Consider the following 17,074-nt stretch of genomic DNA (forward strand, 5'->3'; position numbering starts at 1 on the left):
GTGTGTTGTGAGCGTGTATTGTGATTATGTAGTTCTTGAAGTGTATGAAATGAGCAGTGTAGGTATGGAGGTGATCCTTCCTTCAAAATTCTCCAAAGCAAACCCAATCTCTGATGTTCCAATCTCTTATCAATTGGTAACCATTGAAGAGCTTTCCTATGTTGAGAAACATGGTCAAACTTCTTCAATCCAAAAGTGTATCGAACGCAAGCATTTTGATACGTTTGAGTATCATGGATGCCCTTTGCACTCAACCTTTGCTATTTCTTTAGCAAGGGAAATTCAGGCTGGCGTACTCCCTGTTTAACGTCCCTCAGCCGGACAGGGTTTTGTAGGCGACTATGAGTTACTAAAAGTCGCGCGTCTACGATTCCAATGTGAGATGGACCTTAAGGTAGAAACATACTAACATCACTTGATGATAGTGGGTTTCTATAGAGTTCCCTCCTTTGAAAAAAAAACCTCCAATTGCCTTTGTCACTTTTGGCCCTGATTCCTAGAGCAGTTTAGCTCGAACTAGAACCAATTTGTAGTACAAGTTACAAGTCAGTTGCCAAAGGACCGCACCTGTCACACAGCTAACTGAGCTAACACTTAGACGTGTGCTGGTTGGGAATAATAATGTTACATGTGACTGTGGTTCTCGACATGGAACAGTGACAGTGTGTCCTAATTATCGTTCAACTTCTGTTGTCAATGTCGAACAAAGTCGTTTTGTCCTGTCCCAATCTACTAGAACCTGCAGACAGCAAACGGCCCTGAACATGTACTGGAGACACAAGATCTGACAGTATGGTGTTCCGGACACGGAAAGTAAAGTAAGAGTCGTTTTAAAATAGCTAAGATGGTTCATCCTGTCAATGTCGAACAAAGTCGTTTTGTCCTGTCCCAATCTACTAGAACCTGCAGACAGCAAACGGCCCTGAACATGTACTGGAGACACAAGATCTGACAGTATGGTGTTCCGGACACGGAAAGTAAAGTAAGAGTCGTTTTAAAATAGCTAAGATGGTTCATCCTGTTCTATCATGTTTGGACTTACCCGTGAGTCAAGAACTGCCATGATTTTCTCCTTGGCATATTTAACGTCCTCTTTGCGTCCATAGATTCGAACATGTGGGTCTGGAATAAACATACAACAAGATTTAAACTATGTACACATCGATTGTTCTGTTTGAAATTTTCAAGTTCAAGTCATTCTTTGTAATCTTCATCCATTCTCTCTAATTTTCCCAATGAAAAACTATTGGAAAATAAGCAAACCCCTGTGAGTGATAGAAGGTATTGTAAATTGTAGGTGAAATGTTTTCCTTACCTTTCTTTGCTTTGGCACCAATCTTCAACCGCTTTGGCCAAAAGACACTGGTGTGTGTTTCCATTTTAATCTGAAAGTCGAAACAATATATTTTACAAATCAGGCACTTTCAAATTCGACATTTTGCTTAAAAGTGAATAAGTTTAATAAAATGACGAGAACGAGAACAAAACGCCATTCCAAGAGTGTACAAAAACATTGGTAAGTATTGTACACAAAAACGTAGTTTCAATAAGGGAGAGAGAGTCTTTTTAGTTTTTACATTTTTATTTCAACTTGCCTATTAAAAATAGTGTTTTTCGTTTTTCTTCGTTTTCTTCTACCCGAATTTCTGAAATTCTCCAAGAGTGTTTTTGTGGTCTTAGAAAGATTCTGATTTCGTCCGAGTCTTGTAATATTTTAGTAGATTTTATTTTTGGTTGTTTTGCGCTATTCCCTTGTGGTCTTAGAAAGATTCTGATTTCGTCCGAGTCTTGTAATATTTTAGTAGATTTTATTTTTGGTTGTTTTGCGCTATTCCCTCTACCATTCACCTCTCTAAACCCCTTCCCGATATTATTTACCACCCTCGCCCCCATCCTCATCAAAAATGATGAAATTTGAGTCCCGCCCCCTTGACACAAGATCTGAGATATCCGAGTCTGGCACTACGAACACATCTGGCAATGGAAGCACTTATAACGCCCGATATGAGGAGTTGACTGGTCTGGCACATTCGCTGGGCTTGACGTCCAAGGACGAACTGTATGAAGACCATTTCCGCATTGATAGGAAAAAACTCGAGGATGTCATTTTAGGTGAGACAATCATTCATCAGTATTGAGTATTTTTCTAGATAAATCGAGTACCTACCATTTCTCCCCTCCATCAACCCCAGATTAGGCAGTTAAAAGGGAGAGCCCACTATTCTTTTGCCCAAATCTCCAGCCTCTTTTGTCAGTGGAATTAATAGAAACTTTTCGTTTTTCAGGTAGAAGTGATGAGGTTCATGAACCTGGTTTTGCCCAAATCTCCAGCCTCTTTTGTCAGTGGAATTAATGGAAACTTTTCGTTTTTCAGGTAGAAGTGATGAGGTTCATGAACCTGCAGAGGACTTCTTTCACAAGGTAAGCCAATCTAGTAAAATAGGGTAGTGGTTTAGCACTTTAATTTCTAAATTCCTATTATACAAGGTCTTCAGCTTTTTTTCTAAGGGATTTTCCAAGTATCCGTAGACTGGCAAAATATTATGTACTTGCGTTTTTGTGTACAATACTTACCAATGTTTTTGTACACTCTTGGAATGGCGTTTTGTACTCGTTCTCGTCATTTTATTAAACTTATTTACTTTTAAGCAAAATGTCGAATTTGAAAGTGCTCGATTTGTAAAATATATTGTTTCGACTTTCAGATTAAAATGGAAACACACACCAGTGTCTTTTGGCCAAAGCGGTTGAAGATTGGTGCCAAAGCAAAGAAAGGTAAGGAAAACATTTCACCTACAATCTACAATACCTTCTATTACTCACAGGGGTTTGCTTATTTTCCAATAGTTTTTCATTGGGAAAATTAGAAAGAATCATCCATTCTTACAAAGAATGACTTGAACTTGAAAATTTCAAACAGAACAATCGATGTGTGTACATAGTTTAAATCTTGCTGTATGTTTATTCCAGACCCACATGTTCGAATCTATGGACGCAAAGAGGACGTTAAATATGCCAAGGAGAAAATCATGGCAGTTCTTGACTCACGGGTAAGTCCAAACATGATAGAACAGGATGAACCATCTTAGCTATTTTAAAACGACTCTTACTTTACTTTCCGTGTCCGGAACACCATACTGTCAGATCTTGTGTCTCCAGTACATGTTCAGGGCCGTTTGCTGTCTGCAGGTTCTAGTAGATTGGGACAGGACAAAACGACTTTGTTCGACATTGACAACAGAAGTTGAACGATAATTAGGACACACTGTCACTGTTCCATGTCGAGAACCACAGTCACATGTAACATTATTATTCCCAACCAGCACACGTCTAAGTGTTAGCTGTGTGACAGGTGCGGTCCTTTGGCAAGGAAGAGTGTGCTGTGCCTTCATCTTAAGCCATTAATCTACCAAATCATCAACTCATTTAAATGTCTTTGAAATGTTAACAAGGGGCCTCGTATCCTTAATTTTGCATAACTGACGTGCAATGTAAAATATGTCTCAAATGCATCCGATAATGGGTATGCTCCATTCTCAATGTTAAATTACAACACATGTAATGAAACATACCTCCAGAAACCCTCACTCGTCCTTGCATCGATCCATTTTGCAAATTGGACAGTGGACAAGAAATGAACGTTTTCGACTTTGATTGGCATGTTTGACACTAATTCCCATTTCCATCTGCACAGGGATCTCGTATTACCATGAAACTGAGGTATGCTCCATTCTCAATGTTGAATTACAACACATGTAATGAAACATACCTCCAGAAACCCTCACTCGTCCTTGCATTGATCCATTTTGCAAATTGGACAGTGGACGAGAAATGAACGTTTTCGACTTTGATTGGCATGTTTGACACTAATTCCCATTTCCATCTGCACAGGGATCTCGTATTACCATGAAACTGGACGTGAGCTACACGGATCACTCGCATATTATTGGACGTGGAGGTTTGACCATCAAAAAAGTCATGGAGGAGACGGGCTGCCATGTTCATTTTCCTGATTCCAACCGGAGTGTGAACGCTGAGAAAAGCAACCAAGTGAGCATAGCCGGATCTCTGCTGGGACTGGAACGGGCACGGTATCGCGTCAGAGTAAGTACTAAGTAATGATCAAAAGGACTTTGATATAGTTGACAAGTTGACATGTACCTATGTAGGTAATCTTAATTGGTAGATAGTTAGGCCCAAGTGCTTATATTAGAAAGCAGTAAGTTTCTATTCCAATTTCCGACTTTGATATAGTTGACAAGTTCACATGTACCTATGTAGGTAATCTTAATTGGTAGATAGTTAGGCCCAAGTGCTTATATTAGAAAGCAGTAAGTTTCTATTCCAATTTCCATTCAAAAGGAATTTGATATAGTTGACAAGTTGACGTGTACCTATGTAGGTAATCTTAATTGGTAGATAGTTAGGCCCAAGTACTTATATTAGAAAGCAGTAAGTTTCTATTCCAATTTCCAATGTGTTAGTATAGGTAGATGTGCTTAACAGTACCTGGTCATGTACATACCCATGCCTATTTGCGCTATTTTAATTAGAATATTACCTGGCTGCTAAATGATTCATTTAATTTTCTTCCTCAGGAGCTGACCCCTCTGATCTTCTGCTTTGAGTATCCCCTCATGGGTTCTACGCCCAACGCCAACTCCCCCTTTGTCCAAATCATCCAGGAGGCCTACAATGTTCAAGTGATGTTCCGCAACCGCCCCAAACTGCAGCCTACTCTGGTCATGGTGAAAGGTTGTGAGAAGGACGTGGAAAGAGTTAAGGAGGCTACCACAAAGCTGATTGAGCACATGTGTGGATCTTTGGCCGTAAGTATAATCGTGCTGTCAAACTTTCTTGACTTAGCGGGGAGGAGCGCTACCGCTTGGCAGCGAAAGTATTAATGAATAGGAAAAATATATAAGTAAGGCTTTTCCAAACTTATTGTCTCCAACACTCTTATGAGGAAGACGGCTGAGTCCAGCTTATTAGCTTAATGATTTTCCAAAGTGCTGTCAAACTTTCTTGACTTAGCGGGGAGGAGCGCTACCGCTTGGGAGCGAAGGTGTTAATGAATAGGAAAAATACATAAGTAAGGCTTTTCCAAACTTATTGTCTCCAACACTCTTATGAGGAAGACGGCTGAGTCCAGCTTATTAGCTTAATGATTTTCCAACTCAAACCTGTTTCAGAATCAAACCTCGGTAATAATGATGATGGAGATCTCACCCCAACACCATCCCATCATGGAAGGTCCTAACGCGATCAACTTGAAGACAATCATGGCGCAGACTGGCGCTCAGATTGTTTTCCCTGAGGCTAATGATCCCATCATACCTGTCTTGAAGAAGAGCAGCGTTACAGTGTCCGGGAATATCGATAGCGTTTACCTGGCCAGACAGATGCTGGTGGTGAGTAGTGTCAGACCAAGGAGACGTCTTTTGCTGATCACAATTCCAAATGATATCATCAAGTCATAATTAAATTGATCCCAAGGGCAAGAAAAATCTAGACATTTGACAAATGGAATGTCCCTAAAGGCATGTGATGTGTTCGAATCCACTCGACCCCAATTACAGCTAGACTAGATCTAGAAATTCAACATCACTTTTATTGATTGTAATGCCTTTGTTCTCTTGCAGGGCTCTTTACCGATCTCGATCATATTTGAAATGGACCCCGACTCATAATATATTATAGGTACCTTCTCTGGAGAAAAACAAATTCATGCTCTATGACAATTACCCACTTCTCCTTGAAATTAAAGAGGACACAAAATAATAATAACCTACCTATTTGACAACATTAACATTTACACAAATACATTGAAACACGCTATACCTACCTGTCGGAAATTTTATTTATAATATTTCGCTGTTAAAATTTGATAAATTTAAATATCTAATATCTACCTACTAAAGCACTCAATCAAGCTCGTAGTGTAAAGATGATTTAGTTCAAAATTATGCAATCTATACCTTATCTTTCAATCTTTAAAACAAACTAACTAATTGATCAGAAAATAATATAATCAGATAATAATATGTTTTAACATGTTATCCATGTAGGTTATACGTATGAAAGATATAGTCACACAAAAGAAACACTTACCTACATTTAAAGGCGCACGAAAATATGGCATACATATCTAGCACCAACATCAGAAGAAAAAAAAAAAACATTTATTGACTTTGAAAACAAATAGGTAAAGGAGGAATTAATGAGAAAAGTAGCCTAAAACCCGAAACCAACCCATGTTGGGTTATTTTCTTGAAAATCAAATTGTGTCAAAATCAAAACATTTATTGACTTTGAAAACAAATAAAGGAGGAATTAATGAGAAAAGTAGCCTAAAACCCAAAACCAACCCATGTTGGGTTATTTTCTTGAAAATCAAATTGTGTCAAAATGTTTAATTTTGAAACAATTAATATTTCAATTAAAAAAGTTAAGCTCATCAAATGGACCGATCTTGTCTAAAAAATATTAACCATCATATCTATTTAGTAAATAAATTTTCATGTCAATCTGTTTTTGTAATGATTTTAACCATATTTGGGCATTTGCAAAATATTCAGACACACATTCAGTTAGGTATCTGTCTGTGTGTCCAAGTATCTACCAACATATCAGTGGAAAATATCCATTGATGTAGAGTCCTGCACTTCTTTCAGTCTCTCTTTTCAGCTAGAAACGTTTCAATCCTCATTGCATATTTTGACCTTGGGGAAAAAATCCAGACAAACTTTTAGCTTTTAGTCATTTGTAGTTCTAATAGGTATTTTGTATTTTTAATCTACACATTTAATGAGTTCAACACAAAAATATTCAATTAAATTGATTTCTTCTAAATTTCTCAATTTTGTATTTTTAATCTACACATTTAATGAGTTCAACACAAAAATATTCAATTAAATTGATTTCTTCTAAATTTCTCAAAAACAAAGTAAATTAAACATCCATGTATACTTACCTTTTGGAAGTCCTTTAGTTAATGTTATTCATATCTGTTTAACAGTTTCGATTATCATCTATCTATGGAAATATCACAATTTTACCGAGAAGATGAAACATTATCACACAATCTCACTTCTATTTGAACATTTTGTCCATGTTTGTCGGGAAAGATTCAAGTTCTACCGAAGATTGGTTTGGTTTGTTTTGATGTTATGAATAGTTGACATTGGTTCTAGAAGAACTTTTCCTCTCTGCACCCGGAGCTGCATCCCATTTGAATGGACTTAAATCCTTATTCAATTCTGGAAACAGAGTAACGTAAAAAAAATGTAAATTAGATTTACAAAGAAATTGGCAGTTTAGGCTTTCCTAGCAATTTCATGCAAAAGAAAAACAATTTTGAAGGAGCACTATAAATTTGTTTTACTTTGGTCCACTGATCATTTTTCTACCGAAGATTGGTTTGGTTTGTTTTGATGTTATGAATAGTTGACATTGGTTCTAGAAGAACTTTTCCTCTCTGCGCCCGGAGCTGCATCCCATTTGAATGGACTTAAATCCTTATTCAATTCTGGAAACAGAGTACCGTAAAAAAATGTAAATTAGATTTACAAAGAAATTGTCACTTTAGGCTTTCCTAGCAATTTCATGCAAAAGAAAAACAATTTTGAAGGAGCACTATAAATTTGTTTTACTTTGGTCCACTGATCATTTCATTAATGTCAATAATGTCATATTTCGTTATACCTATTGCACACAAAAAACTCATTCACCTGTTGTAGCTCCCCTGCCAAAAGCTCCTAAAAATGATGGAGTACATTCCATCTTTCTATTCTAGAGTTTTTTTTACCTGTGATGGCAAGAAGTAGTTTGCGTCGCGCTCCCAAGGCACCAACACCAATTTCTTTCAAATCTTCTTCAGACAGTGTATTTCGTTATACCTATTGCACACAAAAAACTCATTCACCTGTTATAGCTCCCCTGCCAAAAGCTCCTAAAAATGGACCTACATTCCATCTTTCTATTCTAGAGTTTTTTTTTACCTGTGATGGCAAGAAGTAGTTTGCGTCGCGCTCCCAAGGCACCAACACCAATTTCTTTCAAATCTTCTTCAGACAGTGTCTTGAGAGCATTCAAATCGATTTCATGATTTCTGAATGCGCGATCATATTTCTCAAGTGATAGAGACGCAAGAAGACTAGATATGTCGGAGTATTTAGAGACGTTGTTGATAGTTGAAGACGATATTCCGTCCAAGTAGTTGCTGGAGCTCAAACCATAAGCAGACGATCCGATGGCACTATCACTACTTGCTCCTCCCATTGCCCCTAGCTCTTCTATGCTGCCATAATCAGAAGCTGAGTTGAGGATGCCACTGCTCCCCCAATAGCAACTATCATAGAGCTGGAAAAATGAAATCAAATGATGAATCAATAAAAGGACAAATTTGATAGGTCAGTTCATAGGCTCAAGCAGTACAGCGGGCGTAGTTACTCCGCTGGTAGGTAACAACATTTTCCACTTGAAGCTATCAGCTTGGCGGAAGCAAAAACAAAGTATGAAAAATATCTTACTTTTGATAATCCTTCACGAGCCTTGAAATCTTTGAGGGCACCCGAAGGACTGGAATCACTGAATCCATAGCCAGACCAAGTGTTTGTGGGGACGCGTAGTTGATTGTTCGAAGGCATTCCTTGTTTGGCTAAAAAGGGAAAACAGCCGGTTTAGGTATTTATTATGTAGGTAGGTACTCGTGTCCTCCTGGTCAAAGGTATGTACCTAAAACTAAATGATCAAATTTTTAAACGGCAGAAACTTTTACGGATTGTTTTGAAACGGAGCTCACTGATGCACTGTTACGTGCTGTGGGGAACATTTAAAACGGTGAAAAAATAAAAATATTATTTATTTATTCAAATGACATCAAAAGACAATTAAAAGTAATTTATTCACACGAGGGGAAAACATGTAGGGAGAGAGACTCTCTCTCCCTTATTGAAACCGGTCGAACTAAATTGATTGCAACTTCTCAAATGAATGCTAATAAGGGGGCTATCTGACCAAATGAAAGATAGTTCAGCTGTTAATGAATGGGCTATGTACGTAGATGCAACCAAACATATCAACTTCTAGCCAAACGTATGATCCGAATATAGGTAGTAATCAAGGGCGGCTCAAGTAGATTCATAGAATTAAAGAGTATTAAAGTTGTTGTTGTTGTTTGCAAATGTCGGGTTATTTGACTACTAGGTCATTTTACCTCTGGCTTCCCAATATTTACCTACAATGTCAAGAAAGGGAGGAAGGGAAAAAGAGGGGGGAGGAAAAGGTTAAAGATGCTGGTGTCATGTGAGGGAATTCGGTGCAAATGCATTATGATCCCTCTTCACTTCCTTTGGGATTTGTTCCTGTGGAAAAGCCATAGGTGCGTTGGAAGAATAAAATCTCTATACGGGGATCTCAGTAGGTACTTTTTGAGTGTTCATCTTTGATTCTTTTTCTATTGGTTCATTGGTTTGCGTTTTCAGCACTTTTTCTACAGCAGTTTACTCTTTTACATTGATTTTTCCCCACCGGAGTTTCCACCAACAATACCAGATTATCAGACTTAGCTATTCCAGTAGTTTTCCCTTAACAAATGGGGAATTGGGGATAGTACATAATTATGACTCTTCAATTCTGCAAGGTTAACACCGATTATTTCTACATAACGACATTGAGGACAGAAGATTCCGATTGCCAGCATACCTACACCTAGCAGTTAGCAGTTAGAGCATTGTTTCAGAGCATTTAATTGGCACATTTCGAGGGGGAGAAAGGGAGAGAAAGGTTAAAGATGGTGGTGTCATGTGAGGGAATTCGATGCAAATGCATTGTGATCCCTCTTCACTTCCTTTGGGATTTGTTCCTGTGGAAAAGGAATTGGTGTTGGAAGAATAAAATGTCTGTTCTTTCATTGGGATCTCATTACTTTTTGAGTTTTCATCTTTGATTATCTATTGGTTCATTGATTTGCAGCACTTTTTCTACAGCAATTTGCTCATTTACATTGATTTTCTTATTTTTTTCACCAAAAGTTTCCATCACGAACACCACCACTACCACCAGACTTGGCTAATCCTGTAGTTTTCCCTCATCAAATGGGGAATTACCTGTAAGGATAGTAGGTATAGATACACTTTACTCTTCAATGGTGCAGGGTACTGATTATTTCTACATAATGTTCTCGAGGACAGAAGATTCCGATTGCCAGCATACCTACACCTAGCAGTTAGCAGTTAGAGCATTGTTTCAGAGCATTTAATTGGCACATTTCTATGCACCCTTACTGAAATCACTTGCTCAGTCCCGGGTCCTGGGTGTGAGGTGTGGGTGAGATGAGTTATTGCTCTTCATTTCCGCCATAGAACTCCTTCCTCATCCTCGATTCCTTCATCCCCCTCATCCACCCTCAATCCCAGTGGCGTGGCGTGAGATTTTCAAAAGGGGAAGCTATACCTAAACCCATATATTAAGGGCGACCACTAACCTTACCTTCGGGAGCTGCAATCCCAGAAAGCCGATTCGGGGCGAGCCACGCCGCGGGCAATATTTTTGAAATTTTGGTCTACAATCTTCAGAATTCAGTCTCATAAAAAATTTGATCTTCAGAGATTTTTTAAGAAGTATGAACCATGATTAGAGAGCCGCACATCAAGATCGTCTCGCAAGCCACGTTATGGCGACCTCTGGCTGTTATGGCATATAAATACGTTTACAGTCTGCCGATCTGCTGGTGGTCTAAGAATCCAGATTGAATAACTGCTTACTATTTTCTGTAAGTTTCAAGTGCGGGGAAGGAGAGGGTGATATTACAGGGCCGTCGTATTCAGGGGGCAGCCCATGCCCCCCCCCCCCCGGGTTTTTGCATGATAAACAGAGTTGTACCTATCTTATTATGTTAAACAAAACATGACTGAACCAATGAGATTCCACTTTGGACGTAAACACAGCGGGCATGATAAACAGAGTTGTACCTATTTTATTATGTTAAACAAAACATGACTGAACCACTTTGGACGTAAACACAGCGAAATCTCACAATCTCATTGGTACAGCCATGTTTGATCCAGATTTCTTTCGCATAATAAAATACACCTCACCTGGGAAGTTCTATGTATAAAATCAACTGTATCTCAATACCTAAACATCTTTTCCTTGTTTGACGAACAATATTACCTGTGTCACTGAAACACGAACACTTGGAAAATTTGTTGCTTACTAATTTCAGATGTTGTTTCTTTGGCATGATAAACAGAGTTGTACCTATCTTATTATGTTAAACAAAACATGACTGAACCAATGAGATTCCACTTTGGACGTAAACACAGCGAAATCTCACAATCTCATTGGTTCAGCCATGTTTGATCCAGATTTCTTTCGCATAATAAAATACACCTCTGGAGTCTCTGGTACACTGTAAATTTATTATTTCCTCATTTCTGTTGTGACCTCACCTGGGAAGTTCTATGTATAAAACCAACTGTATCTCAATACCTAAACATCTTTTCCTTGTTTGACGAACAATAATACCTGTGCACTCACCTGATGAGATTGTCATGAGCCTCCAGAATCTAACGAGGAAAAACATGAATGAAATTATAGAAAACTAGAAAGCTCATGAGTCGAGAGTCGAGTACCAATACTCGGTGATCAACAAGTTGGGGTACATCTGTTGTGGGATTAGAATAGAATGTTTTGAAAGTTGGGATACACATTTATTTTAATTACCTTGTAGCATATAGCAGGTACATATGTATAGGTATTTTACTTACCTACGAAAACTACCTTCCTATCTTTGGCGTACGGTACCTATCTACTACACTGTAAATTTATTATTTCCTCATTTCTGTCCCAGGTGACCTCACCTGGGAAGTTCTATGTATAAAATCAACTGTATCTCAATACCTAAACATCTTTTCCTTGTTTGACGAACAATATTACCTGTGCACTCACCTGATGAGATTGTCATGAGCCTCCAGAATCTAACGAGGAAAAACATGAATGAAATTATAGAAAACTAGAAAGCCGAGTAGTCTAGCTGTAATTGGGGTCGAGTGGATTGGAACACATCACATGCCTTTAGGGACATTCCATTTGTCAAATGTCTAGATTTTTCTTGTTGTAGCATATAGCAGGTACATATGTATAGGTATTTTACTTACCTACGAAAACTACCTTCCTATCTTTGGCGTACGGTGGATCAATTTAATTATGACTTGATGATATCATTTGGAATTGTGACAACTCCCCCTTTGTCCTTGGTCTGACATTACTCACCACCAGCATCTGTCTGGCCAGGTAAACGCTATCGATATTCCCGGACACTGTGACGCTGCTCTTCTTCAAGACAGGTATGATGGGATCATTAGCCTCAGGGAAAACAATCTGAGCGCCAGTCTGCGCCATGATTGTCTTCAGTATAGCATATAGCAGGTACATATGTATAGGTATTTTACTTACCTACGAAAACTACCTTCCTACCTTTGGCGTACGGTACCTATCTACCTTTGTTTGTCATGCCTTTTTCCCTAAATTAACTAATGATACCATACACTAATTGTGTTAAGGTTTTAAGTCACAAGTTCAATATACGAGTAAGCCATCTTCAAATAAGTATAGCTTACACTTTTCAAGTTCAAGGGGAACGAACATTCTCTGAAAAAAAAAAAAAAAAAAAACTCGGGATGAAAAAAAATTTTTTCCCTAAATTAACGAATGATACGATACACTAATTGTGTTAAGGTTTTAAGGCACAAGTTCAATATACGAGTAAGCCATCTTCAAATAAGTATAGCTTACACTTTCAAGTTCAAGGGGAACGAACATCCTCTGAAAAAAAAAAGAACTCGGTATGAAAAAAAAATTCCGGCAAAATGGGGGGACGAAACGAAAGGTTCCACTTTCCTCGGAAAATTCGACCCCCTATAGTGAAAACAAAAGTATATCAACCCCCACGATCCCCAATATATTGGGGGATAATTCAATGAACCTAGCCCTATAGGTTACACTTGAGATTTTCAATTATATTGTGGTCTCGACTCTCCTTCCCTTCTCCCTAGGGATGGGAGGGAAGAATAATAAATTATCATTGATCCAGAGACAGGTGTACATACACATACCTAAAGCTCAGCAATATGTCTGCTCAGCATTTCCGTCGGCAATTGATTTTTTTTTTTTTTTTTAAGCTACCTACAATATCTACCTACTTCTACTCCTGCTGGCTGGTTTGGCTAACTATACCTAGTTCTATGTTTCTATGAGTTTATGGCAGCACGGGGTTTTATTACTGAAACTTTCAAAGTACATACATACCTACTACAAGGACTACATAGGTAGATAGGTACATATGTAGAATGTACCTATTTACCTACCTATTCTATACTTTCAATTACAACTCTTTTGAACCCATTCTTATTATTTGTATTCTTGTTTGTGTTGAATCCCATTGTGGTTTGAGAATATTAAAGCAAGCAAGATATTGAAAAAAAAAAACAAGGGTAGGTATCCTCATTGGAGCCATCTTCGTCTCTATTTGTATCTTAGCCCCGAACCTCCCCCGCTCCGAGGATTCCATTGAAATGATAAGTTCCATTGGGGAATGGAAAAGAAATGGAGTAGGAAAATATGATTAACTCTTGTTAACCTTATAGGAAAAAGAGAGGAAGCGAACTTCAGAAGAGTGGAAATTCCTAAAGGAAAATTTAACCATACTAGTAAGCGGACTTTGAGTTGACTTTAGAGAGATCACTGCAGTACTACAACAGCCAAAAGACATTTTGTGTGGTTGTTACCTGGACGGATGACTGACAACATTACCTATGGTCAGCTCAATATGTATCTACACGATTCCAACAGACTTCAGTTCCTTGATTGTAATTTCTTCTTCATTAAAATTATTCTGGAGTTTTGGTTTGGTTTGAAATTTTGAATTCCAATGAGATGGGTAGCTTTAAGCCCCATAAGATTTCTTCGGGGAAAAAATAATTAAAATAAATACAACGGGAGACTCGAACCCAAACCACGCCACTAGGTCTACTAGCACACCACCATGGAGGTGTCGCATTGCAGCCCCTGTGGGTCTCATTCTTCACGGGAAATTGGCATGCTACTTTTTTTGCCTTTCTCTCCTTTTCTCCCTCCCCTTATTCTCTCCCCCCCCACACTCATCGTCTCCCTCTCCTCTCTCATTCATTAAAAAAAAGTTCTATATCTTCTTCCTCCTCCTCCTCCTCCTCCTCCTCCTCCTCTTCTTTCCCATCACTGTCTTTCTTTCTCTGGAGATTTGAAAATGAGATTTTAGACTCCGGGCTTTTTTTTTACCTTGAGCTAATTTTGGCGTAGGTATTACAATTTGGCGCTGTGATTTGTCAGTCACATCAGGTTAAGATTGATATGCTTGAGAAATTTTGGATTTTTGTTCTCTTTCTTTCTTTCTTTTTCTCTCTCTCTCTCTCTCTCTCTCTCCCTCCTCCCTCCCTACAACCCTTCACAATATACCTAATTTCTTGATATCCATTGTACTCTTACCTAAATTTATATTCTTATGTATTTAACTATCTTGGTATACATCTTATGTATATTTATAAGATCTCACTATGCACTATACGAGTAATAAAATTACCATCTTGCGATGTAAATGTAAAAGATACCTCAGACCTCAGCTAATAGACATGAAAGTTCAGTTTTTTGTGCAGTCACACCTCTTCTCTTTCATTCTCCTCCTCTTTCTCCCTCTCCTTATCTCCCTTTCCTCCTCCCTATCCCTCCTCGCCTCCTTTTTCTCCTCGTTTCATAAAAATTACCAACATCACATACCTAACATAAGCTAAGAGAGTGTGTGTTTAATATATTCCCGTATTTCCCGTACAATCCCAGGGCATAAATGAGATTACAACCACACGGTTAAGTAAAATAATCCTTATCTTATGCAAATATCTTTATCCTCCCTCTCCTCCTCCTCCTTCTCTTCTTTCTCCTCCTCCTCCTCCTCCTCTCCTTTCTCCTCCCCTTCCTTCTTCCTCTTCTTCTTCCCCTCCTCCTCCTCCTTTCTCCTTCTCTTCTTTCTCCTCTCCTTCTTCCCCTCCTCCTCCTTCTTCCCCTCCTCCTCCTTCTTCCCCTCCTCCTTCTTCCTCTTCTTCTTCCCCTCCTCCTTCTTCCTCTTCTTCTTCCCCTCCTCCTCCTTCCTCCTTCTCTTCTTTCTCCTCTCCTTCTTCATTTTAAGGGGAAATACCGCCCTTCCCCTCCACTAACACTCCCTTCTACATGGGAGGGAGGGAGGTATGATCGGGTTCATGGAGAAATGCCATGTGAAAAAGTGTTCACCATAATATGAGCAGGTCCCCCCCATGACCCTTTTGGTCTGAGAGGTTCTGTTTTCGAAGAGTGGGAACGAATTTGCTCAAATTAAACTGACCCCAAGGGGAGAGTATTGCATGGGAACAGAAAAGATTTATAGGTATTAACTACTAGATCAGTTTGTATATCTCACTCGGACACAGACAAGAAAAGATCCTTGAGGGCTCAATATGGTCCAAAAACTTTCACCAAAAATTGCAATATCCCTCTCTGAGCATGGTCAGGAATCTTTCAACGTGAACCTGGTAGTCCCGAACTTTACCATCAACCTAGCAATAGCTTATGGCAGAGTTGTATGTTATCTACGAATACCTATACAAAAGAGCTTCTTTCAAACAAAATACCTACCTAGACACTTGAACATTTGCCAGTTTCGTACGTATAGGTAGCAAAAGGTCGCCGGGAAACTTGTAGATTTAAAGCTGTTAACTGCAGATGTGTGGAGGATTGTCTGGTACGGAGCATATTTCTCACTTTTAACCATTTGCAAAGGCCTTTTTTTTACATATTATAAATACCGAAAAGAGTAAAGGGGAACGGGTAACGACAAATAGAAGGGAGACATTATGGTACTAAACGGTAACGAAATGGCTGCAAACATTCATATACGGACATGCAAACTGCCATTACACGATGCAATGGTTTATGTTGTAAGAACATGAAAAAATACTAATATTTAATGCATGATAATATTTTATTATATCATGTACATAGGTACATATTTGGAATGTCAATCACTACATACCTAGTATGTATTGTATACGGACATGCAAACTGCCATTACAGGATGCAATGGTTTATGTTGTAAGAACATGGAAAAATACTAATGGTAATAATGCATGATAAAATTTGAGAACATGGTAATAATGCATGATAATATTTTATTATATCATGTACATAGGTACATATTTGGAATGTCAATCAATACATACCTACGTACTAACTCTAGGTACACAACATACACCTAACAATATTGTTTGACTTATCATTATTCATTTGTTTTACTTTCTTTGTTACAGGTAAGCCCCAAACTTTTCAGTCCATCTCACGTTCATACAAGAAAGTATAGGGTATAGGTATCTACCTAGACTATTACCTACTTGTATAGGTAAGTTTTATTGAAGTATTTCCCTACCATTACTAGCTTTGTACACACATATCTAATTAATTTTGTACCTACCTGTCATAAAATAGTGATTGTTTGGTCGCATGGTTATACTGAATTTACAGTGTTGTTAAAGGTGTGTCCAAACATAATCGACCGGCCGGCCCTCGATCGACGAGTGAATCTATCTAGGCAGTATTGACGGTTCATTCGACATTGATCGACGCCGACGGCCAGTCAACTATGTGCGGACAGGTGGACACACCTTAAGAAGGCGAAGACTCAGTACTTTCTATCGTCATATATGCGGACCTGACCCAAGACAACCAACTATCTTGGGTTTGCTCCAACTTTGTTATGTCCTATCCCCTATAAACCTTCCCTTCCTCCAAACATAGATACCAGTTCGTACATTGTCATCTCTAACAAAGCCGTTTGTAAAGGTATCTCTATAGCTGTAAAGGTACCCTCTAACAATAGGATAAAACTTTTCCATGTAATGGCATGTTATGAACGTCTTTCTGCCAGGGTGAATATTTTTTCTTCTTCTTAATTTGGCAATAAAAAGCTTCGGTATCATACAATGCCCTAGAGCAGAAAACAGCACAAAAGCTT

At 38.5% G+C, this 17,074-nt stretch overlaps 3 protein-coding genes across 4 annotated transcripts in view; 1 reads left to right on the forward strand and 2 right to left on the reverse strand.

Annotated features, from left to right (window-relative positions):
• The window catches only part of LOC103510922 (protein bicaudal C homolog 1-A-like), a 19,120-nt gene extending 17,739 nt beyond the window's left edge, over nt 1-1,381 (reverse strand). Inside the window, exons 1-2 of the mRNA XM_017444789.1 lie at nt 1,316-1,381; nt 1,043-1,122 (exon numbers count right to left, since the gene is read on the reverse strand). Coding sequence (XP_017300278.1) covers nt 1,043-1,122; nt 1,316-1,379 — 144 coding nt within the window. The 5' untranslated portion in view covers nt 1,380-1,381. The remainder of the gene's footprint in view (nt 1-1,042; nt 1,123-1,315) is intronic.
• Nucleotides 1,382-1,758: 377 nt separating this feature from the next.
• On the forward strand, nt 1,759-5,690 carry LOC103510923 (protein bicaudal C-like). The gene is made up of 8 exons (XM_008475626.1): nt 1,759-2,112; nt 2,375-2,421; nt 2,706-2,775; nt 2,971-3,050; nt 3,892-4,104; nt 4,599-4,829; nt 5,193-5,411; nt 5,643-5,690. Exons 1-8 carry the CDS (start codon nt 1,905-1,907, stop codon nt 5,688-5,690), a joined length of 1,116 nt encoding a protein of 371 aa, XP_008473848.1. The 5' UTR covers nt 1,759-1,904.
• Nucleotides 5,691-7,403: 1,713 nt separating this feature from the next.
• LOC103510920 (protein bicaudal C homolog 1-A-like) lies at nt 7,404-8,654 on the reverse strand. 2 transcript variants are annotated; one of them, XM_026824849.1, is made up of 4 exons: nt 8,532-8,654; nt 8,049-8,361; nt 7,808-7,855; nt 7,404-7,528 (listed from the first exon to the last, which is right to left on the reverse strand). In XM_026824849.1, the coding sequence occupies exons 1-4, from the start codon at nt 8,646-8,648 to the stop codon at nt 7,437-7,439; spliced, it is 570 nt and encodes a 189-aa protein (XP_026680650.1). In that variant the 5' UTR covers nt 8,649-8,654; the 3' UTR covers nt 7,404-7,436. The 2 variants fall into 2 exon arrangements, with proteins under 2 accessions (XP_026680650.1, XP_026680651.1); XM_026824850.1 differs by lacking the exon at nt 7,808-7,855 and having other exon boundaries at nt 8,001-8,361.
• Between the last annotated feature and the right edge of the window lie 8,420 nt (nt 8,655-17,074).

Source organism: Diaphorina citri, unplaced genomic scaffold (genome assembly GCF_000475195.1).
Source record: "Diaphorina citri unplaced genomic scaffold, Diaci psyllid genome assembly version 1.1 scaffold657, whole genome shotgun sequence".
Taxonomy (NCBI): domain Eukaryota; kingdom Metazoa; phylum Arthropoda; class Insecta; order Hemiptera; family Psyllidae; genus Diaphorina; species Diaphorina citri.